The 15998-nt window shown below is 45.9% G+C and overlaps 2 protein-coding genes across 8 annotated transcripts; one reads left to right on the top strand and one right to left on the bottom strand.

Annotated features, from left to right (window-relative positions):
• Positions 1–381: 381 nt before the first annotated feature.
• Positions 382–5108, top strand: fam113 (family with sequence similarity 113). Of its 2 annotated transcripts, XM_047603730.1 has the most exons (9): positions 391–724; positions 897–978; positions 1159–1238; positions 1418–1650; positions 3216–3366; positions 3905–4148; positions 4234–4293; positions 4374–4577; positions 4685–5108. In XM_047603730.1, exons 1-9 carry the CDS (start codon positions 722–724, stop codon positions 4831–4833), a joined length of 1206 nt encoding a protein of 401 aa, XP_047459686.1. In that variant the 5' UTR covers positions 391–721; the 3' UTR covers positions 4834–5108. The 2 variants fall into 2 exon arrangements, with proteins under 2 accessions (XP_047459693.1, XP_047459686.1); XM_047603737.1 differs by lacking the exon at positions 4234–4293 and having other exon boundaries at positions 382–724.
• Positions 5109–5429: 321 nt separating this feature from the next.
• Positions 5430–15760, bottom strand: LOC125018711 (dynactin subunit 1-like). Of its 6 annotated transcripts, none has more exons than XM_047602864.1 (31): positions 15619–15760; positions 13871–13936; positions 13582–13776; positions 13328–13409; positions 13193–13224; positions 12865–12885; positions 12261–12284; positions 11917–12000; positions 11531–11695; positions 11363–11386; positions 10779–10976; positions 10497–10701; positions 10330–10408; positions 10077–10236; positions 9872–9976; positions 9573–9764; positions 9372–9488; positions 9134–9286; positions 8889–9049; positions 8615–8783; positions 8361–8429; positions 7881–8255; positions 7668–7799; positions 7465–7590; positions 7231–7373; positions 6979–7145; positions 6742–6863; positions 6451–6646; positions 6295–6368; positions 6123–6212; positions 5430–6005 (listed from the first exon to the last, which is right to left on the bottom strand). In XM_047602864.1, exons 2-31 carry the CDS (start codon positions 13910–13912, stop codon positions 5868–5870), a joined length of 3840 nt encoding a protein of 1279 aa, XP_047458820.1. In that variant the 5' UTR covers positions 13913–13936; positions 15619–15760; the 3' UTR covers positions 5430–5867. The 6 variants fall into 6 exon arrangements, with proteins under 6 accessions (XP_047458820.1, XP_047458809.1, XP_047458831.1 ...); XM_047602853.1 differs by lacking the exon at positions 15619–15760 and adding an exon at positions 14762–14856; XM_047602875.1 differs by lacking the exons at positions 11917–12000; positions 15619–15760 and adding an exon at positions 14762–14855.
• Positions 15761–15998: the final 238 nt, after the last annotated feature.

A 15998-nucleotide genomic window follows, 5' to 3' on the forward strand; every position in this document is an offset into this window, starting at 1 on the left:
AAGTATGAAGAATTGCTATAAAATGTAAACTTGCAACTTTCTGACACTGTGCCCTCCTCTTCTGTCCTCCTCATCATAAATGTCTCATATTCGGTTTTGTTGTTTAAGGTTTGTTTTGTTGCCACAACTCAGTAGGTTAGTTTCTTTCCACTGTGTTCATACATTACCTTGAATGACTAAAGTATCGAAAGTATCGCAATTTTTATTTTCGAATCGATTTTAGAGAATAAAGAATCGGAAGTATCGATATTTCGGTATCGATCCGCACATCAATAATTAGTTTAGGAACAGTGCGTACATAGCAAACACTTTGGCCCGTCAGTGAATGTTGGTGTATAGACAGGCACACAAGTCAACATGATAGCAATATTTTAATTTAACTTTTTAATTCAATTGTTCAATATAAGCTTTAAAAAATGACTTTTTTTATACATATATATAGTGCAGTTGAGGTCAGTGAAGTCGTTATAATGTTGACGCCGAGAATCATAGCTGAAATGAGAATTATCCGACGGTCAGTAAAAGCATCTCAGAATTAGCGACACCTGTGTTTTTGGATTAACGGCAGATTCGAGAAATTTCCCCAAAGCAACTCCGTTTCTATGGTTTTTTAAATTAAAAACAAAAACAAGTAAAGAATAAAACCGTAGGTCGGCGTTTGCTTTTTTTAAAAGGGCTAGCTAGTTAGCCGCAAAGTTACTTGCCATCGTTAAATTCAACAATGGTAAGTATTACATAACGGTAATTTAGCATGCTAATGTTAGCTTGTTATTGTTATACCTCCTGGGAGCAGCTTTTAAGGCCTTGGCTAGCTTATTTTTGGGGTTAAAACAACTTCTCACACTCAAATGTTTTAACTGCGAATGTACAACAGTGTTTGACTTTGTAATTAACAGAAGGAAACCATGAAGTGCGTGAGCCATAAACAGGCCAGCCAGCTCCTGCACAACAAGTTCATAGTGGTGTTGGGAGACTCCAGTGAGTAAATCATCCTCGATTAAACAATGTTTGAGCTGGTGGGAATCTTTTAAAAGTGGTTGACAACAACCAAAACTGACTCATGTATCCTCAAAATGACTCCTCTTGCTGTTGAAGTGTTTGCATTGGTGTTGAAGTGTCCCATTTGTCATTGGTGTCATTGGTGTATTTCCTTCTTAGTTCATCGCGCCATTTATAAGGACCTTGTTCTGCTGATTCAGCAGGACAAATACCTCTCCATGAAACAACTAAAAACCAAGGCAAGGCCTAACTTTAATGAGGTGCACTATACTGTTAGAAAGAAGAGGCAATGGAAAATGTAAAAGTGCTTGACACTGGTCAGAACATCTGTCACTTTTGATCACTAGTCTTTAATCTATGATCTCAAAATCATCTAGCAACTGTTCTGGTTGTAACTATGTGGTCTTGACCTCCTCAGGGTGAGATCAGCTTTGAACAGGACTGCCTGGTGGAAGGGGGTTGTCTGGACCACATGCACAATGGGACGGAGTACAGAGAGGTTCGCCAGTTTCAGTCCAGCCACCACCTTGTTCGCTTTTACTTCGTCACACGCATCTACTCTCGCTACATGCGGAGCGTCATAGCAGACTTGCGCCGCGGCTTGAAGCCGGATGCGGTCATCGTCAACTCCTGCGTTTGGGATATTTCAAGGTGGGTATCCATTTTTTGAGTTTGGATGGTCAGGATGAGGCCTGTGAACAAGAGTTACACCGCAGGAGGCTGGAGAGGCCTTATTGGCACAAAGGTAGAAATCATAGCTCAGTACCATCTGTGCCGTTAGTACTACTGCTATTGCACATATTTGGATTCATTTTGTACAAATATTCCTCAGATGATGCTTGTAAAAAGACGCATTGGCCCTGAGTGTGCAGACATCTTGACTTTGGTCTGTGTCACCTTCGACTTTCCCCAAGAGGGATCGAAAAAATTACATCAATACATCAAATATCAAATATTGCAACTCTAAAGAGAGAAAACAATGATGGGTGCATCACTTCATCTGCCTCTCTTTTTACCCTGACGCTCCATCACTCTGGATAGGAAATAAATCTGGACTCATCAGACTCATATGACCTTCACCCATTGCTCCAGAGTCCAATCTTAATGCTCCCTAGCAAACTGAAGCTTGTTTTCTTGTTAAATTAAAAATACAAATGAATAAATAACCCTTAATTGTCCCACATTGGGGAAATTTGTTCCTGTTGTTTAACCCATCAGTTTGTTCACACAGCACTCAGTCAGGTAAACTGTGAACAATACTGACAAATGTTGGCATACGAGGAGAAAATACGACGGCTGTTATGTTTTTTTTTTAGTATGGGCGCCGCCATCTTGCCGTACTTTCCTGTGACGTCATAACGTTGGTGATTCCCATAGTAGTAAACAGTGAAAGAGAGAAGAAAGAGCTTGATGAAGACAGACGGTGAAAGATAGATGGTTTTAGTCAGATACATGTACGTGTACTTGTTTTTTATCGGATTTTAACGTGTGGTTACAGCTCGCTTAGCTTACCTGCTACACATGGGTTGTTGCTGTGTCTCTGCTGCTACGTCTTTCAGTGAAAGCATTGCTTCCAACATGTCCACCTGCTGGCGTATAACGTGCAAAGTAGCGTGATGATACAGGACAGACTGCGGATTAAATGTTGCAGAAGAACGACTGAAACAGTGGCAGCAGGTGGTGTTGCTAACGCGCTCTTCGCTTCAAACCACCGGGTTCACCACTTTTTCCACTCTTTATACCGGGTTCAAGATCTTTTTCCATTTCATCATTGTCCATTTCTAACAGCGTTTTTGACTTAAGCAAAATTGTTATTTCGGGGATAGTTCACAGTACAAGGACCAATACATGTATGTTTCATTTCCTCTTCAAGAAATGAGAAGCTACTCTTTGCATCAGATGCAGTTAAGTAACTTGCGGCAGCAAAAAGATAATTGCTGATGCAGTAATTATCTAATAGGATGCTTGTTTGCTTAGTTAAATCCAGGTGGTGACTTTTTTCTTTGATCAGTGTTTGTCACTGTACTGGATCTTTGGTTTTATTATATCAGAATCCATCTCTCAGTTTATCTGCCAAAGCCACAATAAGCATCCTGAGTTAATGACCTAAGCCTCCTGCTGTAAAGAGTCTCTTTTTGGTTTCAAGAGCTTGTGGTTGGTGCATTTGTTCTTCATACTGCTTGTACCGTATGTCCATATCTATGTATATTTTGTAGGTACAATTCCAAATGGCTTCACAGCTACAAGGAAAACCTGCACGAGTTCTTTGATGACCTGAAAACTGTTCTGCCGGAGGAAACGCTGGTTATATGGAACCTCACCATGCCCTTAGCGGAGAACATCAAAGGCGGCTTCCTGGTGCCTGAGGTACGTCATTAAATTCTGTCTGCATCATAACTACACATCCGGTCTTGTTAGATCGACTTTGCATGTATTGACCGACACTCGTACCGCTCACAACCACAGTCTGAGGGACATTTAACTGACACGAGTTAAGCCAACATCCATGTCTGTCCAGACTCTACACATGTGTAGGGAAGACTTTGATGTTTCACATAAGAAATGAATCACTTTATCATTTTGTCCAGTTAGACGGTTGAGTGAAATCTTCTCATAACTAAATAACTAACTTTTTATGGCCACAAACCGTTATTGGATGTAACTTTTGACTGTCAAATTCAGCTCAGTTCATCCTATGTCTGAATCTGGCAAATTCCCACAAGGCACTGATTTTCTCTACCAAGCTCATGGTGAAATAACAAATATATGAAAAGCGTGGAGAGACAGAACATTTGTTCCTCCAGATTCTTAAATATCACATTTTATTTGAAAAGAATAAGAAGAATAAGAAATTCATGCTCTTTCCATCATAAACCTTTTGTGTTTTCACCCTCGTTCGCCTCAGATAGAGCACAAGGCTCCTCAGCTGAGATACGACGTGATCGAAGCCAACTTCTACAGCGGCACCCTGGCCGACGCCTACGGCATGGACGTGTTGGACCTGCACTTCCTGTTCCGCTTCTCTCTGCACCACCGCACGAAGGACGGAGTCCACTGGAACGCCATCGCCCACCGCATGATATCCTCTCTGCTGCTACAGCACGCTGCACAGGCCTGGGGCGTGATCCTGACCCGTCCCACCGCCATCGGTGAGACATATGCAGATATTACTCCAGTCTGCAAGTCTTCAAATTCAAATGTGTGTTTATAAGTTGACAATGTTGTGTTTTGTAGAGTACACTGGGGTTAATACTGTTCACCTGCCAGCGCGCAACACTGGTCCAGAACTAGCAAGTACGACACCAGCTCATCAGATAATTAATCAACTCTCAGCCTGATTACTACATGTTTTAACATCTCTCCCACTTTCACAGACTGGCACCCGACGCTGAATTCTTATGACGGCAACAGGGAGGAGTTCTCCAGCGATCAGCTGCCCTCCGACTACTTGAGCTTTGAGGAAAGCCACCCAGAGCCGAGGAGGAGTCGCCGTAGGGCCCCTCGGCCGTACAGACCGCCCTCCCCACCACGGCCTCTCCTGCCGGACTACGGGCGTCCATACGAGCACCACAGACACGGTACTGGCAGTTTTTTTGTTGCGTCGACAAACCCGTGGTTCAGACGTCGCTCTGCAGAGAGACAAAACCCTCTGTCCAGAGTTTAACGCGTCCTCTGTGACTTGCAGATTATGACTACAGGCCTCCCCAGTACTACAGCCCCTACAGAGAGCACCACCATCAGTACGTGATGAGGAGCCGACACGTCAGACACCACTACGCTCCGTACCCCCATCACAGGCCTATTCACCACGGCTACCACAATTACTACTACTGAGGCAAGAGTTTTTACACAGCTGCAGAAATGGTCCCATTCTCACGCTGTTTAGATGGACTTTTATCCAAGTGTGTTCATGACAACTGTTGGGAAGCAGTTTTCATACATATATATATGATAGTTTACTTGTTTGAATACTCAACTTTGCAGTTTTCTTTGCATTAACCAAACATTTTTAATACATTTTTCAATTCAAAGTATTTTAACTCTGCACTTATTGGTCGGGTTCTATTAAAGTTTCTGTGAAGCATTCGATTAAAGTTGATACAAATACAGGCTGGTTTTGACTTTTGACTTTTGTTTTGTCGTAACATAATGGTCTTTCTGTCTCTTCATGTCCCTCACAGGTTGTTGTCTTAACTCTTCTTTCAACCATAGGTTGAGAAACTGCTTTGGATTGATTTGCTGTGGACGTGTTCTAAACTCAAATTGGGAAAACGCTACACCGACTATTCTCCACAACAAAACTTTGAATCTTGTGAGCCAGCAGCAGCGTTTGAGACTTAACGTCCTAATATGTCGTTATGAAGCTGCTCCCAGTGTTTGTTAATGTGCTGAAGCCAAAGGGACAAAAATATAAGACGACTTAAAACAGATTTCTTGCTCTGAAGTGAACTGCTTACTTTTATTGTCTGAATTACTACAAATACAAAAGATACAAAGTGGGGAAAACATACCAATTGCTGCAAGTACAGTAAAAATGACTCGTTAGTGTTCCCCGTTTCCACAGAAATTTGGAAAATTGGTGCACAAACATTTTTCAATGACGGAAACATGGGGCCTTTTAGAAATGTGACGTTCAAGAACCCTGGACTGAGGAAGTTAGCAAACGCCAATTCGTTTTACGTCGACACAAACACACATAACGTTAGTATAATATTAGTGCTATAGGTTTGCAAAAACTAGATACAGTTTCCTGAGAATAGTGAAAAGCAAAAGTGATATATATATACGAGAATGAAGTGAAACGTTAGCCGAGAGAAAAAAGAAGAAAAGATTTTGTTGAAGCTCTGTGGATTGATGCCGGCGCTGATTTAGACCATGAGGAGACGATGCACTTTCTGCAGCTGCTGCTGAGACAGGACGAGGCGGTGGACTTGCTCCTGTCCACGGGTGCATGGAATGGCAACGCGACCGACGAACACCGTCCCTCCCTGCTTCTCTTCCTTGGCCTGGGAGACGACGACAAAACAGGTACGTGTGAGATTATTTTATTATTTTACATGCGCTGGTTCTGTGCACAGCAGAACGAATGTATCGTGATGCGTTTGCGTTGCGTATCCTCCTACCTTAACAAAAGAGGAGACTGGGAACGTGGCGAAGTCAGAGGACGCCTTTGCTCCGGGTTGATGTGAGACCACGTGTTCGGCTACTTCGCCCTGAAACAAGAAGAAGTGTAGATGTTTTCGGTGGGTGTCTGGGTTTGTGTTGGTGATGGATGTGTGTGTTTGATTTCGGTACCTGGAGTTTGTCCAGAGCATCGCTGAGATTCTGAAGACGAGCGGTTTGCTCCAGGAGCTGAGCGCTGGCACTGACTGGAAAAGAAAAAAAAACAAATTACCACCCACACACACGTTTAGGAAAATGCATCTTAAACGAACATGCGCGCACACACACCTGCCGTCTTCCCGGTGATGTCCACCACTTTAACCTCGGCGCTCAGCTTCAGCAGGGTCGCCAGCAGCTGGTCGGTCCTGCGGTAGATGCCCGTGTTCAGTCCCTCCGGGGGCATGGAGCTTTCTTTGGACACCTTGGGCAGCTTGGGAGGGCAGAGTGGAGGCAGGGAGGCCAGCTGGGCTCTCACCTTCTCCGCCTGCGAGTAAATAAGAAGACGCACTTCAGGTGAATATTCACGAGGTTTAGGAAGCTTAACGTACTGGTAATAACTCCAGCGTTAATCCTTCGCACCTTGAGCCTGTTGTTTTCATTCTTGAGGCGTTTAATGCCAAGTCTCTGAGCTTCAACCTGCTGCCTGAGCAGCGGAGAGTCCACCACCTGCATTGGCCCTGCCATGGATGGAGGCAGAGCTGCTGGAGGAAGGAAAAGGATTAAATACAATTACACCAACTTAATGCATGAATCTAGATGTTGCATCAATTTTTCAAACTATGCACAAAACGTGGCCACATCCAGTCAGTAATTCACCTCCTGCAGATCCCTGAACGATGGAGGCGATCCCTGAGGCGGGTGATCCTCTCAGGCCTTCGATGGTCATCTTGGACTGGGTAGTGATGCGCTGCTTGAGCTCGGCCTTCTCCGCCTCCAGCTGGTCGATGTCGGCCTGCAGAGCGTCCATCGTCTCCTCGAACTCCCTGCAGATGAGAAGGAGAAGGAGATTTAGGATGGAAACAGAAAGCACGGCAGAGAAACGAGACGTCTCTCGTTCATCGTTTTTACTTTTCCTTCTTCTTCAGGAGGGCGAGGTTCTCGTCCAGTTTGGTCTGAATCTTCTCCACCCGTTCGTCGGCGTCTTTGGTGGAGGTGTCCAGCTTCTTCTCCAAAAGGCTCAGGCGGACGTTGGCCTCGCTCAGCTCCTCGCCCTGGGACGGACGAGCACAACACCAGTCATACCGGTTATTCTCTGTTTGGCTTCATTTAAAACGGGAGCACAGAATTGCATTTTCTCGTCACCTTGATCTTCAGGGACTTCTTGAGCTCCTTGATGACCGTTTCCCTGTCCTCCAGTTTGACTCCCAGACCCTCTGCGTCGGTCATCTCAGCCCTGACGGTGGACGCTCTCATCTCCACCGGAGGAGTCTGAGAACGGGGACAGAGACTCGTCAGAAGGAAAGAGAGAAAACGAATGGCAGGAACGTCCTTGGAGTAAAAAATACCTTTCCCTGCGGCTTCTCTGCGTCGTACTCTCCCTCCTGCATGGCTGTAGCCATCTTGTTCATGGTAGCGATGACCGAAGTGCAGGACTGTCGCAGCAGCTCTGGGCCGTTCACACCGTGGGCGCCGTACACCTTTAGAGAAACGCATGCAGATGAAGATGACGGAGCAAGTTCAATTAATAATGGGTCTGTGGTCGTCATGCGGGACAGTACCTGCTCCACAGCCTTGCAGGCGATATCCTCCATCTTGAGAGCGTTGAGCCCCTCCTGTTCTCCCAGCGACGCAACCATCTGAGCTCCGGCTGCAGCCACCTCCTGAAGCACTGCGACCACACGGGTCAACTGGCGCCTGCACTCCGTCAGCGTGTCCGACACCTGTGGTCCGAAATTCAGGGCGGCGGGAACTCCGGCCACGTCCGTCCCCGGCATGCGGCGGCGGATCTTCTTGCAGAACTGTTTGATGTCGGAGCAGGACGTGTCCAGGTCCTTCAGAAGGACCGAGAGACCGGAGCTCTCCTGTCCCGCTGTCAGGAAGGCCCGGAGACGAGCCACCTCCACGCCCATGCAGTCCAGAGCACTCTGGGTAAACTGGAGGTGAGAGGAACGAACTATGAGCTACACTATTCTACATTTAAGTATTTGCCAATAAATATTTACTCATTACTTTTCATTTTGGAAGCAAACTGGACCTACCTTGATGTGGTCAGCCAGCTGCACGGTGCAGTCCTCAGTGTGATCTGCCAGATGGACGGTGTACAGTTGCTGGAAGACAAAAACAAAAGAGTGAGATACTATATTTTATCTCACTTATATGCTTCTTATTTTAATGAGGATTTACATAAATATGATTGTACAACAAAGGTAGAACCTTCAGTCTATGATGTACTGTGAATGTTAAACAGAGCTTTCACTTAAGTGTGTAACATGAGACGCGCTGGTTTTGTTACCTGATAGTATTTGATGGCCTTAGTCAGTGGTTCCACCTGAACGGTCTCGTCCAGCTGGTCTTTAAACAGCAGGTCGATGAAGTAATCCAGGGAGCGCTCGTGGAAGCTCATTTCAGAGTGGAGCGTGCCCATGCGCTTAAACACCTCCACGCTGCAGGTGCTCAGAGCCCTAGAACCAGGACACGGGGACGTCAAAGACAAACCCGTCTTCACTTCATAACAGCTCAGGCACAATCCTTGGAAATGAATGTCCTAAAGAAGCCGTAGCGCTTACTGCTCGTATTTGTGCAGCGTGGCCTGCAGCAGGCTGAGGGAGTAGACCAGGCCCGAAGCAAAGCTGCGCTGCTCTCCTGGAGGCCCTCTGAACCCTGCTCCCTGCGCCGGGTTCCCGTTCAGGTCGAACTTCTCCTGAGCCTGTTTACTGATCAGCTCAGCCTGGAACACCAGAGAGGATATATTTATATGTATAAAAAAAAAAAAACCTTAGCTCCAAACAGACGGAGCGTGTCTGCCTCGTACCTTGCAGATGAGCCTGGGGATGAGCAGGAGCACCAGGATGCAGTCGTAGTCGCCACCGTGGCGGTGGAAGGAGTCCGGCATGAAGGAGGTGAGGAGGGACACCTGTCGTTTGGACTGAGCCACTTCCATTTTCCTCAGCTCCATCTCAATGGCCTGGAGAAAGAGAAAGAGAGAGAGTTTGTTTTTAAGTAGCAGGACGACAGTCCAACCTTTATCAGTCCTCTTGCAGACGTCCTACCTTGGCGTAGGCCTTCGTCTCCGCAAACTTGATCTTAAAGTCAAAAAGCTCTGCGGGCGGCTGCTGAACTTGTTCCGCGTTTGCGTTCTGCTGACTGATCAGCTCCCTGTTGGCCTCCTAATGTAAAAAAAGTTCATACAGCGTCAGCAGTGCAGCACACAAACAAGTATGAATTCCCCTATTTTACCCTTATCCACCTACCTGGAGCGTAGCTGTGAGCTCCCTGTACTTGTTGATGGTCTGCTGGTAATCAGCGACAGTCTCCTGTGCGGCCTCCACTCTTTTGTCCGCCTCCCTGACCTTCGCTACACTCAGGTCCACCTGTTCTCTCAGCTCCATTTCTGTCTCTCTGGCGTTCTCCTGAAGCTCGTCGTTCATCTCATTGATGGCTTCCTGTCGATGACGCAAGAAATTATTGGTCAATCTTTCTGCTTCGATTACCTTAAAAATAATGTTAAAGGTGATTTAGTGGAGAAAAGGTTTAATTAAACTGTGCTGACCAAATCAGTGACGGTTTCCCTCAGCTCTCTGACTTTCTCCTCCAGGTCGAGGTTCCTCTCCGTCAGGGTCTCGACCATCTCCTCAGACCCCAGCGCAGCGTCCACCTGGCGCATGTACGCAAAACACAGCAGGACGCGCACGTGTTAGACTCGTAAAGCCGCCCTCTCTACGTCAGCGCTCCAACAGTTACCGTGCACACTTCACCTGCTCCTTCAGCTCGTCGATCGTGGCCTCCGCCTGCTTCACTTCCTCCTGCAGCTTCTCCTTCTGAGTCCTGAGAGTCTCCAGCTCCGTGTTCTTCTTCTCCATCTGCTTCTGCAGCTTCACGTGCTCCTGTTTCTCCGAGGCCGAGAGGTCGCGCATCCTGAGGACGGACACGACAGCGTTGTTTTTGTTTTTTTTTCCTTCCGCTGACTCTTTTTAGGAGTTAAAATGTGGAGACGAAGTTGCTGCTGACCTGACCAGCGCCTCCTTAAGTCTGCTGTTCTGCTCCTCCAGCTGTTTGACCTGGTAACTTGAGGCGGCGCCGTCTGAGCCTGCATGAGGGAAACGAGATGGAGCTGTAATACACATTAAAGCTGAGTGAGCGACGTCAGCCTACGGTCAGTCTCTCCTCTCGCGCACCTTTCTCTGAAATCTCGTGCCTCAGGATCTCCAGGTCCATGGACAGCTCCTCCACTTTCTCTTTCAGCGAGTCCACCTCCACCTGCAGCGACTCTGCCCGCTCCTCAGCCATCTCTTTGTCCAGCGTGGCCATCTCTATGGCGTCGGCCGTGTCCGACATCTCCTCCATGTAGCGGTCTTTAGCCTCGTGTGCGTCCCGGGCTTCCTGCCGAGTGGAGAGAGTAAACGTTAGAAAGACGAGCGCGGTGGGAAACTAATCCTACTTTTTTTTTTTCTCTGTACCTTCTTGGCCTCTTTGAGTTGTTTCTGCAGCTCGGCCTGCTGCTCCTGCATTTTGGTCTTCCACTCCTGAAGCTGCTCCAGCTGGATCTTGTGCTTCTCCAGCTCCTTCAGCTTGGCCTTGTCCTCCGTCCTCTTCATCTTCAGAGTCTCCAGCTTCTCCTCCAGGTCCTTCACTTGAGCTCGCAGCGATTCTTCCTCCTAAGGCGACGGGTGGGACGATGGAAGGATTTATTTAACCGCGCTTTATTTGGTTCTCGAGATTAGATTTCAAGAAGCCCAGATAAAGTCTCAACGTTAAAAAAACCCATAAGCCGTAGACCGTTAATGAATTATTAAATAACTTCCTGTGAATCTGCAGGAACACTAACGAGCAGTGAAGACATTGGTACGAGATGCGTCCCAGAAAGTGAAACCATGCATCATCACCAACACATCGACCGCGAGGACAATAGAAAACAATACAAAGGTTCTGGAAGGGGGGGGGGGCTATGGGTCATTTTCCCTGTGACATCCTGAGATTGTTAGTAAACTCATGCCAGGGATTGTTTCTCATCAACATGCATGTCACCAACAGAAAACTCTACCTGCTTAGATATGGCAGGTTCCACCTGGTCACACAATAAGGACGTGGATCACACAGAACACAAGTGTTAAAACGATGGAACAGAACGGAGAAATAAATGATGAAACGTGATGAAGTGACGTCGTTTTCCCGACTCTATACACGATTCCTCCGTTCCTCAGGGACGTACCTTGCTTGGAGTGGCCGGTGCTGCTGCTGCTGCCGCTGCTGCCGCCGCTGCAGGCGACCCTCCGGGCTGAGGCATGACTGGGGCGCCCAGCGCACCCTGCTGGGAGGACAGGCCTCCCTCGCTGACATCACCAGACAGAGGGGACGCGAGACTCTCACGAGACGCCTGCGAACAAAGGGCACGTACGTATCAACGGGGGGAGACGCCGAGGAAAGGAAACGAGGTGTTTGAAAGGATTTGATTTTCAAAAACGCGGTGAACATGCAGCTTCAGTGACCCCAGTGAGCGTGGTTCCATTCGTTTGTGAAAGCTCCTTTATTCGTGATTCGATAGCTGACCCACCGCTCCGTGCGAGGCGAGAGGTGACGTTACGTTAGAGAGCGTACCCTGAGCGACAAGCTGAGGCGGCCCGGGGGGCGAACCAAGAGGGAGGGGAGCGAGGTGGCCGGCGCGAGACGTGGCGCGCTCCACTGCCACAGTGTCAGCACAGAGACTGCGTTAAAAACTAAACGCTGCAAGTTTTTTTTTTTAATGCATATTCTAACCACCAAATAACTTCATGATTGTACCGTGCACAGACTGGATGTGACATTTTTACAGAGAAGTGCAGACAAGTTTGTACCAAACAACCTTCAGCTGTAACATAATCAAACTTCAGAGGCGGCTACAGTTTTAAATGCTTCTGCTTTGATGCCCTTTGACCTCTGCTGTCTGCAGTAGACGAGCTCACCTTTGCAGAACGGCGGGTAGAGGACTGGAGGAGGAGGAGGAGGAGGAGTTGCAGAGAGGAAGATGCACACACACACAGACACACACACACACACACACCATCGGGCGGATACACACACACACATCCAGCGATGAAGCGAGATAAGAGATTAGCAGCACATAAGCAAATCCACTGTTAGTTTAGATTGATTGATCAGAACTTTAATGGCTGCATGCATCGTTTAACTCCGTTTTAAAGAGTAGTTATTCATGATGACTCGAGGCACAGAGTAAAACGTGACTTCATGCAATAACGTAAAACGGTGGAAAACGTCACTGAGTTGTGGGCTGAGAAACGACCCAAGCGCAATCAACACGTCCATGAAACTCAATTTAAATGTGCACACAAGATGTCACCAGAATAAAAATGGAAATGAAGCAAGTGGGAAAATCAAGAAAAAATAAATCAAGTGCAAACAATTTCTCTTTATATATATATATGATTCGTTTTATGTCCCGTGCAGGTGTGAAAAGAATTAAAAGGTAACTTAAATGCAAAAAAAGATGATTAGTGTGATTAAAATCAATCAAGCCGAAGCAAATGTGCCGAACTTTAACATTTCTACCTTCTTTATGTTCGATGGCGTCTGGAGAGAAAAAAAAAAAAAGTATTCAGGAAAAACAATAACAATGAGAAGTCGACCCAGAAGCTGAGAGACACAACACAAAGTTGTTTGAATTGACAGTTTGTCCAGTGTGAAACGCCTCTGGTCTGGTTGTCCACTCAGAGGTGCTCGTCCCAGCGCTCTTTACTAATCTGATTAATCACCTTAAAGGTATTTAAACCAACACAGTGTCTGCAGTGACTAGTGAGACAAACAACATTCGTTAAAATCTACTATACTTCTTTGAACTAAAACTGACAAATGACAAAACAAACTGAGATTTCTCTACCTGCTTGGTTGTTCTGGGAGTCTCTGGGATGTCTAGAGAGAGAAAAATACAGTTTTTAATGTCTCTTTTTATTTATTTTTTTTACTTGGATACAATACGATTCAGAAACATGACGTCCCATCGTCCTTTGCTCACCTTTTTGTTTAAGCGTCTTTGCTGGTCCAGACTCAGGAGTGTCTGGTGAAGTGGCACCGGAGCCTTCATCCACCACCTGGATCTGCTCAGAGGGACACACAAGTGTGATCAGGACAATGTGACAAAAACAGAAAACACATCACACACTTTAGGTAGTAGTTGAGACCACAAAACTTTAATTTCCTAAACAACCAAAGGCAACATATTGAAATATCACCTGTATGTCATGTGCAAAACATATTTATGTCACTAACCTGGGACTGTCTCACAAATATCCCGTGGTTCTCGTCGCAGGTGAAGTAGCGCTTCCCCTGCACGGTGCCGTCGTTCTTGCCTTTGGGCTCATCCAGGATGACCCCCACCCATTTCCCGGAGGCGAAGAGGGTGGCGCCGATGTAGGCGACGGTGCCGCGCTGACCCTTCCCCGTCACCTCGACTATAGAGCCGATCTGAAGAGTGGAAAAGGTGATTTTAGTTAATCCATCCGCTCTGGAAATTGTTCCTTTCTCTTATTTTCTCTGTGTGTGTGGAAAGGCGACCTACCTTTGGAGGTTTAACACTCTCCACTGTTCCTGCACTGCTCATTTTGCTGATCAGTGGGCTGGTCAGCTGAAAGATGTGGGGAATGCAGGAAGAAAGTCGGATTATCAGTGGGAATGAGAGTTTGAAATGGGAGACAGAGACAGTACAGAAAGAAGGCCGTGCCGTTACATACCAGGGAATTTATTGTTTACATTTTACAATTCCTGAGGCTTGGTGTATTGTTAACTGCAAATGCACGTTCCTTAGTCGAAGCATGTATCACAAAGAAAATCTAATGCGTTCAACACCTGCAAATGACCCCAAATCTGCCCGAGATTCAATAATTCCCCCTGATCCAGCTATTCAGACCGGTCTAAAAATACCCCCGTGACATCACAGCCCCGAGGCCGCGGAGCACAGAAACGCACTCATGCAGCCGGTCATATGTCTTGGATCACAACAGGCATCCCAATAAACAAGCGATGTCCCAGACAAAGATGCTCATTCAGGGCAAACTAGGGCTAAGGTAGGAGCCTGATCTTTCTGTTGTGCTGTAGAACCATGTGAATTCACGCTGCCTCACAGTTTTAAACCACAGGGCAGAAAAACGCCTCGAAAAAAGGATTCGTCGATACATCGAGTATCTACTTAAACAGCCACAGCTTTGGATTAATGAGTAAAATGTTTTCCTGTAAGTGGAATGTGAGGACAGTAACTAATCTGTACTTGTAGCTAAGTTATACTTCTACACATTTGATCTGATGACACAATATGCAAGGAGGTGAAGTCTACATCCACTATATGGTGAGTGCACAAAACCATTACCTTTCATAGAATTTTAACTGTGAAGTGTAATAATTAGCTTTTACTTTGGAATAATAATAATTGATGTCCCAAGTTAAATGTACTCACCCTGGGAGTATACGAATGCCGTCTGCTCAGAGCCATGTTTTAAAAGTTAATAGTTTCACCTCCAGTACAAAGAGAAGGGATCGATTGCTAATTTTCCTCTACTTTCTCATCCCTTCTGCTTTTTTGTCCCAGAGATAAAGAGGGACAACAGAGGAGACTGTGATTTCAGGGAGGGATCTGTGATATGATGTATCACAACGCGTCACAGCTGATTAGAAATGAGAAAGGGAGGGCGACGGCTAGCAGGCTGTGAAATAGGGAAGAGGTCGTCGTGCTATTAACATTTAAGTAGCTTTGGTTACACAGCATTCAGGTGACAAATAAAAAATGTCAGTTTTATCATTTCCATATAGTATTTCTCAGGTTATTTCCCAAACCTGACCTTTAGCAGGCCAACAAATGATGAGCTCATCTAATCCTTCAACCAGTTACCAGCTGATAAACTGTGGCTAACGCTAGCTAATACTTTTATGCTTGGTACTGGGGTTATTAAGAAGCAAAATGTAATATTTACTTTAGATGACATACAACAATAGGGCCACACCTATAGACACAAAGTGCAACCCAATGTAGCCAATGACTTTGACAACAACAGGGAGAAACGCCACGAAACACAAACAATCTCTTTTGCTTTCATGTTGTTAGTTCAAGCCACATTAAAAAAAATAACACCCACGGCTATGCCAAACCCGCTTTTAACACCTAAATAACTGACATTTATTTAGAATAGCTCCACAAAGCTAACGTTAATACAAAGCTAAATCGGTTTACAACATTAGCAAGCAAAGGTAGAGCCGGAAAGAAAAGCACCGTTAAGAAGCTGACACAAAATAGCTTTATTTCGTGATGCGTCTTACCTGGCATACAGATATTCCTGCCTTTAAGTCGAGCTCTTTAAGATTTTCATGCAAATATAAATGTTCTGTTGTTGCTTTTTGGACACCTAGCTTGGAAATCCGGTAACCCTTTTCCGGGTTTTGACAGGTCACTTCCGGTATTCCATCAGCCCAAACAAACGAAGAAGAAAAGAGCGACGGGTAGCGCCCCTGGTGGCCACACACACTCATTGACATTATTAACAATACCTGACTTTTGTTTTGTTTTTCTCTTTTTTTTTGACAGAAATATCTATATTTTATCTTCTTCTTGTCAAATGTGAAATACTTTATTAAATCCCCGTTGGTATATTGGGTTTTTAACAGCTACTTCAACAAACCACAGTATGAAAATACAAAAA

The sequence above is a fragment of the Mugil cephalus genome, chromosome 1 (genome assembly GCF_022458985.1).
Source record: "Mugil cephalus isolate CIBA_MC_2020 chromosome 1, CIBA_Mcephalus_1.1, whole genome shotgun sequence".
In the NCBI taxonomy this organism is placed as follows: domain Eukaryota; kingdom Metazoa; phylum Chordata; class Actinopteri; order Mugiliformes; family Mugilidae; genus Mugil; species Mugil cephalus.

Coding starts and splice junctions, on each gene's coding strand:
- fam113 (XM_047603730.1), top strand. Junction 1,239..1,417: donor TGAAACAACTAAAAACCAAG/GCAAGGCCTAAC, acceptor TGACCTCCTCAG/GGTGAGATCAGCTTTGAACA. Junction 4,578..4,684: donor ATACGAGCACCACAGACACG/GTACTGGCAGTT, acceptor TGTGACTTGCAG/ATTATGACTACAGGCCTCCC.
- LOC125018711 (XM_047602853.1), bottom strand. CDS start 14,797: ATGGCTCTGAGCAGACGGCATTCGTATACTCCCAGG. Junction 12,886..13,192: donor CTCCCAGAACAACCAAGCAG/GTAGAGAAATCT, acceptor TTTTCTCTCCAG/ACGCCATCGAACATAAAGAA. Junction 6,369..6,450: donor CATCACCGGGAAGACGGCAG/GTGTGTGTGCGC, acceptor TTTCTTTTCCAG/TCAGTGCCAGCGCTCAGCTC.